Below are 21,107 nucleotides of genomic sequence, written 5' to 3'. Positions count from 1 at the left end.
AGTTACTCTAAATGTATTAATATACGCCTGGATTTTGCTCGATAATACGCTTCTATAATTTAGACAAATATAAATGTATTAAATAGTACAATTTTCTTCGAGCATTTTACTATCGATAGTTGTATTGGCGTAAAAATGAAGTTGCCTACCCAACTATTACTTCTATCATTGGGAATGCTAAGAGTTCGTTCCCGAGCAAAGGAACTTTTATCGTTCTGATAAATGATATTATATTTAAATTATACAGTTAAAATACATTGTTTTAAACCTGAACACGTTTAATGAAAACACACGAATTTTTCGAGAAAGAAACTTTAGAAACCAGCCAAACATTTTGAACATTTTTCGAGCATATTTAGCGTATGCCGTTATTTTTTTGTCGCCATCTTGACATAAAATATACTCATTAAAACGAATACCCACTCCACTAAGCCTCTAAGTTAACGATTAAGACGGCATTAAGGGACTTAATAAAGCAAGTGTTGTTCATTGATATAAATATTGTATTTTGTACAATTTCTTTTGCAGAATTATAAAACATGGCTGAGAGTATCGAAACAAGACGCAATAACTGGATGAGAGTGGTCTGGGGTCTCATGAACTTGAAAAACGGTCTCCAGGGATGGGTAGATACAAAAAGCGAACAGCAGTACAAAACATTCTTAATTAATGTGAATGCAAAGTGTAAAACACAGGCATATGATCAATGTCAGGTGAACAGTAAATGCCAAAACGGCAAGACTAAAGTAAAACCCCCATTCAGGCCAGCCCATTTCTGTGATGAAATGTACAAAGAGATACAAAACAATCATGTTAGAAATAAGCCATTCTGGATGAATACAGATTCTACGAAATGGCAGGATCCACAAGTCGGTTACTGGGAGGTGGCTAAGTGTTATCTCAGTTCACCTGGCTACTTGAACAAAACGAGTTCATATCAGATAGACGCTTCAGGACTTTTAAGTATCTGTAAAAACAGTATGTTTATACATCAACATATAGTAAATATTCAGCATTTTATAGAGGTAAGCTTACTATAATATATTATAACACAGGTATTGCTTACTTGGATGTATAACACCATGTCTTCCATTTTATCATTCCTAATATTCCTTTAAAGATATTATTTTTGCAAGGCGCACATAAGCTTCTAGTTTGTAACATATGCTTTTTACAGAAGTTAGTACGGTTAAAAACTTATCACGTCTAATGAAAACTCACAATTTTGGAAGCTACTAAATACAAATATAAGTCAGTTTACATGGCGACGTAATAATTATGCTGAAAAAAAAGAATTTAATTTTGGCTTATTGACCATTACTTTTCCCCTCAAATATTTACAACAGACATCAGGCCAGCAATACTACAAACAACATACCATATGGCTGTTTCGGTTTAAATTAAAATACCTAATACACCTGGTCCTGGTTATAGGAAATTTAACAATTCTCTTTTCGTTATTAACACTGAATACAAATGCAAAATTAGCAAAATTAATCAACTTATTCGAAATAAATGTTAACCCTCAAGAAAAATGGAAATTTGATAAAATAGAAGTTAGAGATAAAAAATATTGAGATTTCTAAACAACAAGAGGGCAGCATTATCGTTTAAATACTTTAGAAAAATACTTTAATCTTTTGTATGAAGAGATAACCATGCAAGTTCATTCAATTGAATCATAATTTGTTCAAGAATTATTAATGCTTTGTTTAATAAGTGTGGTATAAACAAATTATTTAACAATATAAAGTATATCGTTGTAGGCTTTAAAAAAAGAACAAACAAATTATAATTGTGTCAATACGATTTAAATGCAAATGGGCATATGTTCATATATCTTATAAGTGATACGAAATCAAAAACACATTCATATTTTGAATATAGTATATTATGATTTGCTGGTCATACAAACATTCCATAGAGCAAAAATATGTGTTGTTCTTTTAATGATCTTGTTAGTAGCATTAAATGCATTATAGAATAATATATTCAAAAATCAGGTGCAACAGATAAGGAATATTGTCATGCATAACGCTCATTGTGAGCTGGACAAACACACAACAGACGCATTCCTGGACAAGATGATTGCCGTACTGGAAGATCCACAGGAACTTGTGCATGATACATTTGCTAAGCATGCCGCTAATCAAATAAGAAACGTAAGTAGTTGTACATCACAAAAGAGTATTTGTATTTGACAAATTTACTGGTTATCACCTCGTAATGATTGTAAGAAGTATTCTTTAAGTTTAATACTATTCTTCAATAGCATACATTCATCAAGAACAGTGATAAAGAACAGTAGCCCCACTTACGAACCAAGCTTTAAAACGTTTCTTGTGAACAGGAATTACAACTACTGTTAGTAAGGACATCCTTAAGAAATTATCAAGCGTTTTTTATTGGATTTTTAGGATAGACTAGATTCTTTTTTTACGCAAAATATTTCTTTAAGCATGAGCAAACTTAAATCATCTACCTCATCCCAATCAACACTCTATGAGTATGATAACAAGCTTTCAGAGGATGATTGTAGAACAAAAATGGGTATTGTTTTATTGGATATCTTAAATGAAAGGCTGTGGACTTCTTTTATTTATTATGTTTGCATTACCTGATGTTGCAATATTTCAGATCAAGCACAATACTGTCAAGGTACCGGCTGTTAATTATGAAGCCTTAAACAAATTGATGCTGACAAACTTCGAAGAAAAACCGTGCGAAGTGAATGAACTGATTGATAGGCTTCGCAAAGACCTAGCAGGGTTCATAGATGACGGTACTGTTCAATCTGTCTCCTTTCTAAATTTAGCGTCTGATTCGTCTTTAACAAGCTGGAATTAATATTTTAAAGCTATAGGCTACTGAAGCTACTGAACATTGAACAGTTTCTTTCATATAAAGTGACGTTGAACAACAATGTGGAATTAGCTGGCCTGTGTTAATTCAGACCCTGTTTTTAGACCTTAAAATTATCTGCATCACGTTTACTTGTTTGTTCATTAATATAGTTTAATCACCGGTTGTGATTGTCACACCACATTTTATGAATTTTGTAAAATTCAATAGTACGTATGAATCAAATTATTAACTGGATTCTTATTCCTTCATAATAATTGCATTATAGAGAACAAACATGAGTTGAGACACACTATATGTGATGACACTGGTAACGACGAAAGGGAACAAACTGTACAAGGTTAGTTAGTATCCTACATCAGTTTCTATCCATGCTAGAAACCGTTAACTGTTCGTCCACTAAAAATTATGACTAACATATTTACAAGTAGTTTTTATGCAGTTTTAAGACCAGAAATCAGCTTACATTGTGTAGGCTGTTGGGATTATTATTAACATTAAATATTTTTTGAAATATTAAGCAAAATTATTGATAAGTTCCCATCAATGTTAGCAATTATTTAACAAGAGTGTCCAAATGATAAACAGGAGCAAGTAAATATCTCAAACTCCATATTCACCAACACTGGATTTAATCACACGGTTTATTAATGCCATAAATACGTTAAGGTGACAACGCAGCCGTTTGCAATGCTGAGCCCGATTCAGACGCTGACGCTATACACGACGTTGGTTTACCGCAGATTTGGACCCTTGCTGATATTGTATTAGTTCTGATGACTGGATACGGGCACAAGTGGCAGAAGCCGAAAGACTTCAACGATGAAAAATTTCTCGAAATGATCGATGCTCCGAGATTTGATTGGCCATGCAAGACATTGGAAGAATACGGTAATGTTCTGTTTCCTTTGACTTTTTCAATTTACTAAAATATTAACTGTGTTGTTAGAATTCGTCTCCGGGAATTATTAGTTTAAAGTTGTAAGCTACTGAACATAGGACTGTTTGGTTAACATGACCTGACATTGTATTAAACTTGTTACGTGAAAGAGACCGTTTTGTTGTCTTTGGAGTTCATCCACTATTATCACCGTATACACGACGTTACAGACTCGGTATGTAATATTTAATCAAAGGGCTATGGTGTAAGTGGTATATAGAAAAGTGCAAAACAAATATCAGTGCATATTTAGCTAATCATTGAAGTTAAGCAATGATATGATAGACATATTTTGCAATTAAAAAGCGCTTGATTGTTCATATTGCCGTTTTAATTTGTAATTGCATATAAATCTTAGTCTGCGAACATGTACATAAAAAATGAAGGAAAATAATGTTTAAGTGCATACAAAAGGTAACGTCATTGAATTTTCAAACTTAAAACATGTTTACAGTGTCATTGCAATCTCAATTATTATGTTTCCTTTTATTAAATTTATATTTGTAATTCCGAGACCTACACAACTACAAGGAAAAGAGTTTGTTTTCTATCTTTTTTCCAATTTAATCTCAACTCCATCCAGTTATAGTTGAGAACTGTACTTAGAAACTTCAAAACCTTAAAAAGTATTTAAATGATACGAAGGAATTCATTTGTTAAAACTAAAATACGAAAATTACAGAAAAAAACCTGCAAGGCTATTGTAGGACTCGAACTAACATCATAACATAAAACCTTACTACAAATATTTTGGAACCTATGCTCTAACAACTACAGTATATTTCCGTTGACCTTCAAAGCAGTCTTATATATTATTAAGTTGAATTAGCTGATCTTTGTTTATTCAGACCTTGTGGTTTGACTATACATTTCTAAGCAACACTTTTATTTCAAGATAATGAAATCATTAAAAAACTTTTTTAACCAGCGGCTGTTATTGCCACATCATATTCTATGTATCTTATAAAATTCAATAATCGTATTATCTGGCTTTTTATTCCCGGTCTAATTCCATCATTTTTGCATTATAGGGCTCACACGCGAGTTGGAACATACTTTATTAGATAAGAGTGGTCACGGCGAAAGGGAACAAAACGTGAAAGGTTAGTTTGTATCCCACAAGCTGTAAACAATTTATAAGAAATTATAATCGTTTAGTTGTCTTTCCATTAAAATAAATTACTGAAATGTTGACAAGAATTGTTTAGGCAGTTTGATAACCGGAAATCAGTTTAGATTATGTAGGATGTCGGAATTTTTGTGCCGAGAAGAACTTGAAACTATGGTGATGAGTTTTAACAGGAACAGAAAAGTCCAATACAAATAGAGTTTAAAGATGCACTCTTACTCACAAACAAGATTTACCACAATTAACACTATTGTTTTTATATTCCTTTAATGATGAATAAATGTCGAAAACAATGAATCTTATGAAGGAGACCGAGTTTAATTTGAAAGAAATGTCGATAAAACACATTAATTCTACCTTACGAAACTATAGTAGATCACAGTATATCTTTTAGTATTCACCAACCATTTAATAGTTTTGCGCTTTCTACTTTTAAATACACAGTTACAATCTTGTTTTCAGTAATTAATATTTTCCATAAATGCATTATTTAGTAAGTAGTAAAAGATTTCAGTCAAAAATTATGTTTGTTATACATGTCAAGGGGGAGGATGTAATTCCGTTTATGCAAACATTAAGTGAGAAAAATGTTTCATGGCAAACAAAATGGCGGATTTAGAATGAAAAGTACCGATTCAGGAACCAACTTTTGGTAGGGTGACTTTCAGCACTTTTGAAAACAGGGACCCGGACCCCTCTTTGCTACATTTCATGTTATATACCAAAATAACCGGAAAGGTCTGAAGTTTATCAGACTGCCAGCATAAATTGGCATAAATGGCGGCGAGCCGAGAAAATCCAAGATGGCCGACAAAGATGGCCGCCAAAATCTGAAAATCAGCTATGCTCTTTTTTGCCTTGTTAATAGAACTTTTTATCTTATTTTTACATATTTTTCCATCTCATTTGCAAGAATATAGATGGTTCATGTCTTTTCAGGATGTAACTTGGTAAAAATATAAATGATTTACAATTTTTTCATAATAAATAGTGAAAATTTTGCCAGAATTTTGCATATGAAGGTACTATTTTAATTTGTATCTTTTTATTTATTGCACCCATTACCTATTTCTTAGATTAAAAGATAACTATAAACATTTATACATAATTTACAAATTTGTTTCCATCTATCACCAAGTCATAAATTGTCAAAAGCTGTTTTGGGGTGGGTGGGGTAAATTGAAGTGGTTTAAAATTCGGACCAGGTCAGGATTTAGTTCAGAATATACTAGAGAAAACAGACTGTTAAGTTGCAAAACTGCCATCTATAATTATGTTTGATCAAAGCATATTAATTTAAGGATTTTATAAATTAAAAGCCATTTATACAGGTAGGATCATTTTCAAGGAATAAAATTTACATCAGCACCGTGGAAGTTTTTTCGGCGGGAAAATTTAAAAACATGTAAAGAAAGGCCCTTTTTCAACATTTGACACTAAAGTGAGTATAATTATACTGAATATTAAACATTTATTCCTTCTTAAACATAGTAAGTGTGTTTTGTCATGTATAAAATGTTAAAATATTTAAGAGATGGGTGGATTGTTTATTTATGTGATCAGAAACTTGAAAAGTTGAATTGAGAGTGTCCTAGACTATTTGTTTTGATAATTTGCAATAATGTTATGAGTGAAAATGGTTCAAAAAATGTGTTTACGTGTATGTTCGCTACAAGACAGCTGAATAAGTATAAATATTACAATATATGCTTGAAATGCAAATAAATCTATTATTTTTATGAAAAACGGTGCAACTGTAAATTATATCCCTTCAAATATATCCACTGTATTTTCAGTATGAAAGTTTGATAATGGACGTTTCTGAGGCGGTCCCATGTACTTCAAAAAAGAGAAAATTAATATTCAGTCCAGAAACATGTTGTTTTTGTAAGAAAGGTTTCCAGAGCAATAGAATTACACTTAACTCAAAGAAGTTTGATTCATTGCTAACAACTTGTAAAGGCAGAAATGATGAAATATCTGCAATTTTGTAGAGTATGAGTCTATGATAAGGAACAATGAAAAAGCAGTTCACTACCATAAGGCATGCATATCAAAGTTTATGCACCCATTTTATAACGGCTATAATAGCAATGGCATGATTGATCAGCAACAAAATGACAACACACCAAACAAATTTACCAGATCACAAAAAAGAATTTGATTGGAAAGAGAACTGTTTTATCTGTAGTAAAAGATGTAGCAACAAACATAGAAATGAGTGGTCGAAAGTGGAAGGCTCCACAAATGAAAATTCTATATTCATAACCAACCTTTTAAAAGTGACTGAAGCCAAAAATGACCATGCGTTACATGCTAGGCTACTTGGGTGTAGTGGTGATCTTGTTGCAGTTGAAGCGAGATATCATCGCAAAAAAGCCTGTCTCAGTAATTACTTAAGAGAAAGTGGCAACAGCACTTATAAAACTCCACAAAAGAGTAAACTAGAAGGCCCTATAACAGTTTTAAAATCTGAATATTATGAAATGATAGAAAACAAGGAGACTGTTGATTTTTCGAAAATCAAAAATCGAGTTATTGAAATTTGTACAAACACAAATGTTCACATTGGAGCCAGTTAATTAAAATCAAAGCACATTAAACATGTCTTTAGACAAGTCTGGCCTGAACTGAGGTTCATTCCAAGGGAAGGGATGACTGACATTGTCTGTTCAAGGGAATTAAGTGTTGATGAAGCACTGTGTAAAGCTGTATCATTAGAAAAATCACTGAACGAAATGCAAGAGCAGTCAGATCTAGATACTAGCCTTATAGAAAGTTTTGAAAACTCAGATGCTAAAGATGTTTCAATCTTACATGAAGCAGCAACCATTTTGAGAAAACGAATCAAACATACTAAAGGGCTTCAAAATGAGTATTATTCTTCTGATGAACTTAGTCTTGAAAATCAAAGAGATTTCTTAGACCCACTACTTGTTCGCTTTGTCACCTGGTTATCAGCAAAGTCAAAACTTGACGATGGTGTAGACTTGAATGAAACAGTCGTGGAACAGACTATTATTTCAATTTCAAGCCATATTACAACACTTGTCCAGCCATCTGTTATTACATCTCGGATTAACAGTGTACATACACCATACATTTGGCAGTAAAACGTTAATCGATGATCTTAATGTCCATGGCTACACATTGCCATACACATACGTTCGTCACTTCCTGACATCAGCAGCTCTACATACTATTTCCAGTCAGCAAAAGACTCCTTCAAGTATATAAAATTATAATACTCCACTGGACTCAAATACATGTAAACTAGTTATAATCTAGCTAAAATAAACATAACAAAAAACTTAAATATAGTCCGTAAGGATTGAACTGGCACTCATTATCTTTTGACCAATGAACGGCTTTGTTGTCTTCTCTATTTTGAATGGTATGTGTATTTAACAATGTTTAAAATAAACTTTAAGCAATGGTTTGTTGGTCTAGTGGATAGAGCGTTTGCCTATTGCGGATACAACCTAAGTTCGAATCACAACAGTTCTATTTTCTCACGCTCAAATCGATTTTATCGAGAGACCGTTAACCGCAAAGTATGCCATAGCATTTGCAAACCGCATACAGACCACATCAACAAAACATCACACAGACACTTCATTCCATACAAATCATACACTAGTGCAGTTAGTCAGATGTTGTCCCTTTTTGAGAATGAATCATTTATAGATCCGTTTTCTCTTTAGTTTCCCCCTGAAAAGCTAGTAAACATTGCTACAGGAGTAGCAGCCCTGCTTGAGGTGGAGGAGAGCCTTTTAAATTGTCATGATACAGGCAAACGATTGCTGCAAACCTTTGTTAGTGAGAGGTTCATAGTTGAAGAAGACCAGTCAACAAAAAAGTCATTCTTTGATCCAATGGCACGGGTTAAAATAAAAACCATGGCTCTGTCTAAGTCTGTTGTTCAAACGGCCACAAAATCTGTTCAGATGAATGGTGGGGAGATGTATCTTCGGCTTTAAGCCATTAATACATTCAAAAAGGTGCCTTTGCAACGGGTTTTATCATTTGAAAATGCCCCAGTCCCTCTTAGTTTGTTCACTGATGAAGGTTCCATAACAATGACAAAGAAATCCAACTTCCAAGACAAAATTGAAGGTCTTGTTAAAGATGAGGTTATTTACAGTATCCCAGCTGCTGCTGATTGTATTGTCTTTGATGGGATGGCTATTGTCCAAATGCTTCAACCTTCATCAAATAGACAAATCACTTACTCAGAAATGGCTTCAGAGTTTTGGAGATGTGTATTAGTCAGCAGTTATGGTATCAAACACATCCATGTGGTTTTCGATAGGTATATGACTAACAGTTTGAAGGCCCAAACACGCCAAAAACGGGGTGAAACTCTTTCCCATGCGCCAGTTACAATTCAACCAAATATGCAGATCAGGGACTGGAAAAATATACTGACCAGCACTAAGAGTAAAAGTGAGTTGACTAAACTTTATACAGAACACCTTGCATTGCATGCCCATGATATTCTTGTCAATGGTGAGACATTGTTTGTTGCTGGTGGTATGGGTACAAAGGCTTTAAAAGTCAACGGTCTGTCCGTAGCATTTGTTGGTGGCCTAACATCCGATCAGTAGGAAGCAGATGTTCGACTGATATTTCATGTTGCACATGCATCTGATTTAGGTGCAAATACAATTGTTTTTGCTAGTCCGGACACCGATGTGTTTGTTCTCCTTGTACAGCATTTTGATCAGTTGAGAGTTGAAAATATATTTTTCAAAACGGGTCGTAAAGTGGCGTATTTTGATCGAACAAGGTATATTCCAGTTCATTCCGCAGTTGAATCTCTTCAGCCAGAAGTTACACAAATATTGTTACCGGTAGTTTGTATCACGGGCTGTGATACATGTTCTTCATTATTTGGTATTGGTAAAAACAGAGCTTTCCAAGTCATGACCAAATCGGTAGAGCAAGTCAGTGATCTTGCAGACCTTGGGGCTCAGTCCACACTTTTACCTCAGACAAAGGCAGCAGCTGTTGTTTTTGTTGGCTTGTTGTATGGTCAAAACAATTGTAAATCACTGAATGTTTTAAGAACAAATCTTGTTCTTGCAAAAACAAAAGTAAAACCAAGGAAACTTCCTCCAACCAATGACAGTTTCATGCTCCACTTGCTTCGATGTATGTACCAATTGTTGATCTGGAGAGGTGCATTATCCCCAACACCATTGGCTGATCCAGTGGACTATGGTTATACTGTTGATTCACATTCAGGATTTTTTAGTCCTCAGATGATGACACAGGCTGCAGCTGCCCCTGAATTGCTAAGTGATTTGGTTTGTAGTTGCTGTAATTCATGCAAAGATGATTGTGTTTGTTGTTCAAATGAGCAACCTTGTACCGAAGCATGCGATTGTAAGGGGTACTTGACAAACACAAGTTCATGTCAGAACTTGTTTACTGAACTTGCAGATGTTGAGTTAGAAGATTGCTAAATTAGCTTTATGATTTTATTAGTTCCCAGAAGTGTTATTAAGATGCACTTGTATATACTCATGCAAAATGGTAAAAATTATTTGTATGTGCCTACGGTTATTTTGTCAAAGATATCAACTATTAGCAACCATCTTGGAAGTCATTATGTTATCCATCATTGATTTAATGAAGTTAATTCATTTTGAAAAAATGATATAATTGTTTAAATATCACTATTTTGTTATTTGTTCATTAATAAACTTTCATATAATCATGAAAAATTGTCCATGTTGCCGGGAATCCAACCTAAAGGTCAGCCATCTTGGATAATTTTAGCTCGCCACTGTTTATGCAAATTTATGCTTTTACCCTGATAATCATGCTTTGATACAACATAATTGCAGATGTCAGTTGCATGCAACCTAGCAGTTTTTTCCTCACAATGAAACTTTAAGAAAATTCTCAATTTTTGGTCCGTTTTTCAGAACAGCTTCAATTTACCCCACCCACCTGAAACAGCTTTTGGTTGGATAAAAATTCGTTAAAACTCATATAAAAACATATTTATTTATGTATAAGTAATCAAAGTTATCTTATAATACAAGAAAAAGTTACTGGATGCAATTATTCAAAAGATATATGTTAGAATTCCACACTCCCTTGCAAAATTTGGGCATTTTTTTATATATATTTTTTGTATAAAAGTTATATTTTCCCCTTTTCCCCCTATGTCATCACTAAAAAGCATAAGGTATGATCATTCTTACAGTTTAGGTGAAAAATAGTGTTGAAACGAGATGAAAAGGTCGATTAACAAGGCAAAACAGAGCATAGCTGATTTTCATATTTTGGCGGCCATCTTCGTCGGCCATCTTGGATTTTCTCGGCTCGCCGCCAATTATGCCAATTTATGCCGGCAGTCGGATAAACTTCAGACCTTTCCGGTCATTTTGGTATATAACATGAAATGTAGCAAAGGGGGGGTCCGGGTTACCCCTTTTAATAGTGGCCTTTTGAGCTGAAAGTCACCCTACCATTTTGCATGGTACTTGGACTTTTTCTTTAAATTTTGAAAAATGTATGCGTCCGTTCCTGAACTGAAAATGTTGACTTCAAATTATGATACACATCGCATATCAAACTGAAAGACTCGTGATAATTAGCATGAACATTCGAGTAATAACCATGAAGTTTGGAAAATAGGAATATATACATGCAAGCACAGTTACAAAATACACAGATATGCCATATTTCCCGAGAAAATACAAAAAATGTGGAAAAAAATCAAAACGCTTATTTCTAAACATTGCCTCCTAAGCCACAATCTGTTCAATAACTTTTTTATCTTTAAAGTTATGATACCAGACTAAGATGTCGATCGAAGAAATATTTTTCGCCACAAACTGGACGCATAAATTTTACAAAATTTAAAGAAAAAGTCTACTTTCCAGGCAAAAGTTGGTACCAGAATCGTGTGTATTGATTTTGAATAAGAGTGTCACGTTAAGAAAGTCCATTTCAAATCAAATACTTATCAGGAATTAAAGGCAAAACCATTGATTAGTTAAATATTAACAATTATTTAACAAGAGTGAACAGTATCTTGTACACCATAACCAATATCAGTGAAATTAATATCACGGTTTATATATGTTTTCTTTCCGTAAAGATGTCAACACAATAGTTTGCAATGCGGAGCGCGACCCATACGCTGACGTCATAGAAGTCGTTGAATTTCCGCTCAGTTTGATCCCTTTTGTCCTTATATTTACTCAATATCACAATAATCAGGGAATCATGTGTTCGATTTTTTTCGTTCGTGACGATTTGTAAAAGCCAAGTTAAAAGAACTGTGTCTGTTTATTGGCTTTAGCAAAACGTCAGGGACGGCAGCTTGAAATTGACTCCATTATCATTTAGTTATATCATCTTACCATATACTATTGGTAAGACATGAACAGGTAATTTTAATATGACTTTTTTACTGCTTTCCGAACGACACAAATCGTGGACATTTTCTACACTACTTCATGATTTGTCAATTTCACCTTGCACGTGCATTTCCAAACACCAACATGATCAGTTAAAACGAAATTTAGTACATATCTTACAGGTAGGTCTTGGGCATAATGTGTATGAAACAGTTGCGCCGTAGAATTGATCGGACGCCAACGTTCAACTGTTGCTTTATATGCGATAAAGGGCCATAACTTCATAAGAAATATAAAGCACCAGAAATATAAAGCACCATGATAAGGTGTTCAACATAAAACTCGCGTTCTTATCTCTACAGGTCACATTTGAAGGTCAGTGTTGTTTGTTACAATCAATAGCAATTCAATTTCACATAGTTGTACAACACAATGGTATGTCGCGCATAGGATTTTTGCTGTCATCTCAGAGATCACACTTTAAATTACTAAGGACACCTTTTAAGGTCATTTCGCACACTATAGATGTTTAAGCAATTCTTTCTGTCACAGCCATAACTCTAAATTAAAGAATATTCACAGATTTTTCAAGCTCCTTTAGAAGATGTGTCGCATCTGACATTTGTGAACTCATCTCACAGTATTCAATAATTTGATTTTTATATAGGACGTGAACTTTTATTCACTTAGTCGTGCTTTCTTGAAATGCTTAGTATAAACATTTAGTCAGTACACATAGTTACGATCTTTCAAACCATTAAAAAACAATCTAGACTACGCCTTCGCATACAAATATTGTGTTAACGATGACCCTATCAATTACAGTTCAGCAACGTGAAGAACACAACAAGGATTCTGACAAAGGTAATTGATATAATAATTAATCATGAGAAAAACTGAGGCAGTTATTCATAGAACATCTTAAGCCAAATCTTAACGTAAGTCCTTTTATCCTAATTCAAGTTCCTCACTAGTCATATACAAAGTTTTGATAATGTCAAAAATACTTAAGTATCCCCCACACACAACAAAGTTGTATCATGGGTATAATGGATTCAGCTTGTTCGTCTGCTTTAGAAACAATAGTGTGCACTTATCATTTCCAAATTCCCTTATCGAATCTAGATTTAAAACTTTACAAGCGTTTAATTTTAAGCCTAGTAGCATACAGTCGGCAGGGCCCGCTCGGACAATTTGCCATAGAATGTTGTTGTTTTCTTACGTTATGTGTACATTGAAGTTCTTGTGCACGCTGATGATCCATCTCACGCTCACATCAGTAATTTATGTAGCGTGGTGCTGCATATTGATACTCATGGTGATGAATATTGTAATATCAGCGTGAAACAATACATGTTATCCTGTGTCAAGTTTGTTTGCGTGTTGTCTCGTCTCTCCTGTGATAGCTTTAGTTTTCATGGACTTTAATCAAAATTCATAATTTTATGTACAAAATATATATCAACGATGTATTTGAAAGAGACTATGATTTAAAAAAAAATGTTAGGCAACTTACGTTAGGAGATGACATTAGATGTTTTATGAATAAAGATGAACTTGGACAACCTTATGAGTGCGTTGCCTACCGTACAGTGAGATACTTACTAAATTACGAAAATATAGTGCAAATTTCTCACGAATGTGTTTTTTTCATGTATTGTCATTAAGGCCACACCAAATTAATAACTTGTTCATCGGATTTCCCGCTCCTATTTCTTCAGAAAACCAAAAAAAATATTTTTATTTTTTTATCACTTGCGCCCGCACCATCTAAAAAATATAGTTATTATCTTTACGAGCGCTAATTTGTTTAGTAGAATGTAGCCTTTTCCCTTATAACCGCGTTATACGATCGTAACAATTATCAAAGCACCTGCTCAATCGTGCAGCCGCTCTAATTAGAGTCATTGAGGTATGACGTCACCATAGCGTCATATGTACTTCCGTTGTGTGGAAAATTCTCAATAAAAAAATAATGTTTTCATGACTGATAGACATGTTTTCACATGCTCAATACACTGTAAATCAAAAATATCCTTATTCCTGAAACTTTAATACCTTAAGTATCTATTATTGCTTGATTTATCATTTAGAATAGAGATTTAAGCATAAACTGCTGCCCTATAGTTGAAAGGTAATTTTGGAAGAACTGTCATGGCGGACTGTGGAATTTTGAGAGTTTGTTTTTCAATTGGAGAGATTTTTCTTAGGAATAACTTGACCCCCCTTTTTTATTGGCTTAATTCAAAGCTTGTACTTTAAGAATATATATGTTTATCATAGTCTGCATTCGCTCGAAATGCCTTCATATGTTGTTTAAAATTAATCATTTCTCATTGAATTATAGAGGAAATGACAATGGTGGTGTGTAACCTTGAACGGTATAAATGCGTCTAAATGATCGAGACTAAATTGACAATTTCACTTCCTGATTCTTGAAATTTACGTCAACAAATGACAATTTTACCACCTTTTAAAGTTTGATTAAATTTTGGACAAATGTTTTTGTTTTAATTTAGCTCCCGTTAAAAGTAAACGTATATATATTGGGCATGAAGTGTTGAATTTTATCGTGAATGACAGTGATTATCCAAAGTTTGAAATTGGTACGGATATGTTTGACGGGAATTCGGATGACCGTTAAACATGAAAAGACAGTTTTCAATCGGTCATCTTTACCTACTACACCTGTCCAGGTAAAAACTTCAGGTGTGTATTTTAACTTCTTTGTTATTTTGCTGTTAATATAGTAATAATTTATATATACGATGTATTTTTTGTATTATTTGTTGCCTTCAAAAATATACATATAATGATTTATGCATGGTTGTTTTTATTTTGCTACAGATCAGAGTATAGTGTTCATTTAATTCATATGCAATGCATGTACAGTAATAGAAAAATAAAGTTTGGCCAAGAAACGAGCACCACTTTTCTTGTGTTATCATCAAACTGTTTCAGTAATGCATACTACATTATACTACAATGCACATTTATGTATAATATTGCTTATTAAAATTTCAGATTCCTCAGATGCAGCGGATCAGGAAATTCCTGTTCCCATGAGGCAACGAGGGCGTGCTCGTGGTGGAGGCCTTGGTCGCCGATGAGTCAATGTTCGTTGACAGTAGGGTGACGCTAAAAATTAACCTGACTGACATTCCTATTTGCTTCATGCAATCCAATGAGTTTTACCATTCATAAAAAACATCAAACAAGCCGGATTGTGTATATTTTGTAAATATTAGTCAAAAAGGATAAAAAAATAATGCTGTCAGACTGTGTGATTGGAAAAGGTATTAATCACACTTTGTGATGCGAATAAATTTTTGTAAATTTTTTATATGTTCATGTGTATATTTAAACTATATATGGGAATCATTCAAGTGTCACCGTTCATTCTCAGTAAATAAGAAACAACTTTTATCCGAAATGCAGTAAAATGCAATATTTGATTACAAATCAAATAATATCCAAAACAAAATCCATCAAACTACAATTATACATTTTATTGGCCTCATAAACAAGGAAGGTTAAACATTCTGATATCTACATTACCAAACCACCGTTTCAAAGCACATTTTGTTTTGATCAATGACTAGTTTCTTTAGCAGCACTTGTGTATTACAAGGATGCTGTTTATTATCTTTGTTTTGGATCATACCTGAACAAAAATACAACAAAATTAAAATTCATAATTTCAATAATTTAGTTTTTTAAGATCCTATGAATTTAAAGATGAAATTTTAACCTAAGTATCCTAAATATTTTGAAGATCGTAAAGGCATCATAAACGTCCAGTTCCTCTTGTTATACAAAACAGTGAGTTAATATTTAGACTTTAAAATATCACCACTTTTAAGAAGAAAAACTATGCATTGTTATTCCAAAACACACTTTGTGTTGCGAATAAATGTTTGTAGATTTTTTAGATGTTCATTTGTATATTTAAACTATATATGGGAATCATTCAAGTGTTAAATATTTATGCTGATTGGTTTTTTGTCTATGAAAAAATAGTTTTTTGTCTATGAAAAAATATTGCATATTCTTGTATTTTCTTGAAATATTTTTTTTTACTATATAAGAAAATTAACACAATCAATATTTGCAGTACTAAAGATGTAAAAGTGCCTTTTGTATTTCTATTACTTGTCTAAATTTGAACATCATATCTGAAAAAATTAAGGAAAATCTGCAAGTTTAAAAATAATAGGCGTTAATTTCTGAGAAATACTAAAATCAATCTGGCGCTGGCTGGAATTTTCTGTGACATAATTGGTGCTGAAATGGTTAACAATACGGTGTAGGATTTTTGTAAATTCTCTTCCAGAACTAAGATGGCTACCAAGACCTATCGTGTAGTCATTGCAAGAGTGATAGCTGTAGTTTATGTTTGATTGCAAATGCCTATATTTATTTTTCAAGTCACCTTGTCTAGTCATTTCCATGGCATGAGATATGACAATGTATTTTAAAAGAGAATTATTTTTAACCAAGTTTTCCTAAGGAAAAGTGGAAAACCTAGTTAATAGATTTGGAAATGCCATTGGGCAGGCAGGTGGTTGTGACCATTGGCGCTTGAGTCCAGGCTTTAACTTAGCCATGCATAGGGTATTTTGAAAAAAACATAATTCAAAAAGGTTTAAAAAACTGGAAAACTGTGGTTTTGAGTTCTCTCATTTATTAAATATTTAAAGAAATACATTTGCTTGATCTCAATTAGCATTTGTTTGATCTCAAAACTAATATTTGTATAGAATTGCCTTTAAGTGTTATCATTCTTTCACTGGATGTTATTCTTGTACTGTTTACAATATCATTGTTTAGTTAATAAGTGAATAAAATATGAGCAAAAGTGAGTTAATTGACTATATATATTTGTTCGCTCTTCGCTCGCTCCTCTTTTTTGCTAAATGCAAAACAATTTTTTTATTATTATTTCGCTCGCTCGCCCCATTATTTTTTGTTAAAAATCCGATGAACAAGTTATCAATTTGGTGTGGCCTAAGTGTTTAAATTTACACTGAGCATTTAGGTTTAAGATTGATAAGGTTTGACCTGAATCCGTGAAAGATTTTAGGTCCGTAGTAAATTTATATGCATATAGCTAGGGATTAAAGCAATGCTATTCAAACATTAAAATAGAGGATTTATATCAATTTACTGTTTTCGACGGTTGCAACAGAGAGGTCATATTCCAGTACGATGACATTTGCTTTTCCTTATTAGTAATGATTTTTTTGCCATAAATGTAAGTTTGACAAAGGCCTTGCATAAATCATTTAGTTATAGCACCTTTGTGCATCGTTGTTTTTAATTATTTTTCTATTATTCCATGTTTAACTCCTTAGTTTAAGGGAACAGTCTCTCTGACCATAATCAGTTGAATTATGACAAAATTACTTCCCGATTAACTAAACAATGTTATGTGTATGTTCTACCTTATTAAAATCACGCGATTCATATGATTTTATACGCTCGGTTTACACGCATTCACCCATCTACAGGAAACACAGGGCGGTAAACGAAAACTGGACATAATACATGCTTAATTATTTATTTTTAGATGACTGGGGTATTTGTTTGAAGAATGTTGACATTGAAGGCATTTGGGAGTTACTAAAAGATGAAAAGGTACCAACTTACGATACATTTCTTAAGGCCGTTGACAAACTATCGACACAAACAGATAATTTAAGGGATTTCTGTCGCTTTGTAAGCAACAACCTGAAAAGAAACATTCCAAATGCGAAGATTGTCTATCCTGCTATAAATCCAAAAAATAACTGCATCGCGTTTGTGGTATAAAGTACCAGCCCAAGTGACCAAAAGTATATTGGTGGATATCCGGTTAAAATGAAGTATGCATATGGCCACTGCAATGAAGATTTTTCTATCAGGAATAAGGAAACGAAGGAAGATTTGTGCTTTGAAAGTAGAGAAGATGAAAAAAACATTAACTCTGCTGTTAGGTCGGCGCACGCTGCTTTTTCTGAATGGCCGAATTATTCTCGCACTTCTTTCTCATTTTACAAATCGAGCAGATTTAACGAGAAAGACAGCATCATTACTCTGATTGAAAAGGGCTGTATCGTTCTTTTTGTTTTCTTGAAACACTGGAAGCCGGTTGGATGGGACTTTTTCCCTGGTCACTTTGGTGAATATGAAATCGATGTAAGACAGTCTATGTGTGTCCAAAAGCATACGTTGCAAATGCCCTCAAATGACGCTTACACGCAGGATGGAACCGTTCAAGGCAGAATAAGAAGACAAGGCGTGAACGACAAGACGTTTGCCCTCACTGCAGCCCATGTAGCCTTAAAGGAAGAAGAAGTTACGAGGCGCAGAACAGAGCTTGAAGTTTATGAAGGAGACCGCCTTAAACGTTTTGGTTTGCCAGTTGCTATGTCTACACCGGGCCTGCAATACGTCTCAGTTACTAAAGCAGCACTTGGAGGTGAAAGGCACGTGGATGTGGCGCTCCTGGAATTGCCTAAAAAACTTCAGCTAGCGGATATTGACTGGGATTGGGACGACCTTGGTATGTTGAACGAATGTATGTCCAGGGGGGCTTAAAGCTGCATTCTCACAGAATGAACGTTTTGACAACGTTTTATTTTTTGTCTTGGAACGAGCCAATATTTGCGAAAATCCATGGAAACCAGTTATATAACACTGCTACAAAAAATCAGATCGCAGATTTTTTATATTTAAGTTCAAAAAATGATGTTTTATGCATTTTTCTTAAACCGTTAGAAACGGTTAAAGCCATAAAACATTACTTTTCGAACGGAAATATAAAAACTACGATCTGATTTTTTGTCAGCAATCTTATATTATTGGTTTGCAGTTATTTACTCAAAGATTTGCTCTTTCCAAGACAAAAAATAAAAAAAAGTTTTAAGTATTATTTGAGGATTTCCTCTTAATCTTTCGTATTGGAGTAAATTTTAATATCTCAAGAGCATTAAAACACTTTTATGTTCGTTGTTAGATGTTATAGCATAGTGTTGTGAAATGTGTTGTCCTGAAATTGTTTTTAAATTGGGTCACTTTAATAACCCCACATAGTAACAGACCGATATTTATTCCAACAGAGTTTCTGTCAATTCATGATAAGTTTGAAAACCACCAATTATACATGACTTACTAACCGCTCATTCTTAGTAATAAGAAAAAAAAAACTATTCGAAAAGAGTAAAAATGATAAGTCTTTAGAATGAAATTTTAAATTACAAATCAAATCATATTTTTGTTTTTAGAATAATTTTATAAAATGATTTCAATCAAACTACAAATGTATATTTATGGGCCTCACAAATACAGAAGGTTAAACATATTGATATCTACGTAACCAAACCACCGTATAAAAATAAAGCATATTTTAATTTGATCAATGACTAGTTTCTTTAGCAGCACTTGTGTATTACTAAGATAAAGCTAATTCCATTTTTGATTTTCATCATCACTAAACAATGAACAAAAAAACAACTAACTTGAAATTCGTAATAATAATCTAGTTTTTATATGAATTTGAAGAAGAAATTGTTATAAATGTATCATAAGTTTTATACAGTTCCTAAGGGCATCATATATGTACAGTTTTTATTCTAATACAAAACAGTGAGTTCATATTTAAACTTAAAATATCACCAAAATTACTTTTTAGAATAAACATTAAATGCGTAAATCGATGTAAATTCCTAGCAACGTAGGAGTTATGCATTGTTATTCGAAAACGGGCTGATAAGTCTTCACAATAAACTATTATAGTTTATTATCGTGTTATTCGACATGATGCAATCGAAAATAACTTTACAACTTTTAGCAATGGAAACAAAATACAATTAGTCGTAATTCCTCTGTATTATAATTCTGATTTTTTGTATTTCTTGAAACAGGATTCACAAGGGCACCATCACTTCTAAATGGTTTCCAACTGTGGGCACCCTCATTTAATGACATTGTCATAAAATATGGTATGACAACAGGTGTAACGATTGGAAAAGTTCGAGGAATAGATTCTTCGTTTGAAACTAAGGAAACAGGTTTTATTGAAATACAACCTTGGCAACCGAGGAAGACGCAACCCGGGGACTTTGGGACGCAGGCTTCTGTACCTGGGACCTCCAGATTGCCATTTTCTCGACATGGTGACTCCGGATCGCTCGTTTTCGTAGTGAATAAAGATATCATTAAAAGCCCTCCACGAGGTGGCAGCAATTTAAATGGAAGGGACCTGGCTGTCGTCGGAATGGTTAATATGGGACAAGAGGGCGATGATATGTTTTATGCAACGCACATTGATGCAACCATGGCTGCTCTAGGAAGCGAATACAGATTTGACGAGTAAAGCATACCTCCAGTATGATAGAAACATAAAAAGCCGGCTTGCGTTGGTGCGGCCTGTAGTGTTTCAAACAACACTGAAGGCTTTATGAAATATAACAAGTATACTGACAGTTGTTAACTCTCTTTTTATCCTATAAGTGCATATTCATATAGCATTTATAACTGAATTATTTATGTATGCTGTGTTAAGTCATGTTTGTTTTGTTCAAAACTAAAAACTATACTGGCTGATTAGAGTAACAAAGTGTATGAAATATAGTTAATAATTCGCTGCCCGAGTGATTGAAATCACACACGAGCGGGTAGTACAAGTCACCTTTTAAAACATGTTTTCATTTTTTGCAGGAGTAAATCATGTTTCATTCGGATATATCCGGAACTCCTCGGTCATTTTCCATCGAAAACAACCTCAGATGTTGGTGGACGGTCTACAATGTCAAAA

General features: G+C 33.5%; 1 protein-coding gene across 1 annotated transcript in view; it reads left to right on the top strand.

Annotated features, from left to right (window-relative positions):
* LOC128222439 (uncharacterized) overlaps nt 1–20,673 on the top strand; it is a 34,246-nt gene extending 13,573 nt beyond the window's left edge. Inside the window, exons 3-12 of the mRNA XM_052931442.1 lie at nt 529–1,025; nt 2,004–2,162; nt 2,638–2,782; nt 3,131–3,202; nt 3,532–3,753; nt 4,834–4,905; nt 13,136–13,174; nt 17,880–17,947; nt 18,554–18,854; nt 20,215–20,673. Coding sequence (XP_052787402.1) covers nt 540–1,025; nt 2,004–2,162; nt 2,638–2,782; nt 3,131–3,202; nt 3,532–3,753; nt 4,834–4,905; nt 13,136–13,174; nt 17,880–17,947; nt 18,554–18,854; nt 20,215–20,666 — 2,016 coding nt within the window. The 5' untranslated portion in view covers nt 529–539 and the 3' untranslated portion in view covers nt 20,667–20,673. The remainder of the gene's footprint in view (nt 1–528; nt 1,026–2,003; nt 2,163–2,637; nt 2,783–3,130; nt 3,203–3,531; nt 3,754–4,833; nt 4,906–13,135; nt 13,175–17,879; nt 17,948–18,553; nt 18,855–20,214) is intronic.
* Nucleotides 20,674–21,107: the final 434 nt, after the last annotated feature.

Source organism: Mya arenaria, chromosome 16, assembly GCF_026914265.1.
Source record: "Mya arenaria isolate MELC-2E11 chromosome 16, ASM2691426v1".
NCBI classification, from domain to species: domain Eukaryota; kingdom Metazoa; phylum Mollusca; class Bivalvia; order Myida; family Myidae; genus Mya; species Mya arenaria.
The sequence above is the reverse complement of the archived record's forward strand: the minus strand, read 5'-3'. Positions and strand labels throughout refer to the sequence as shown.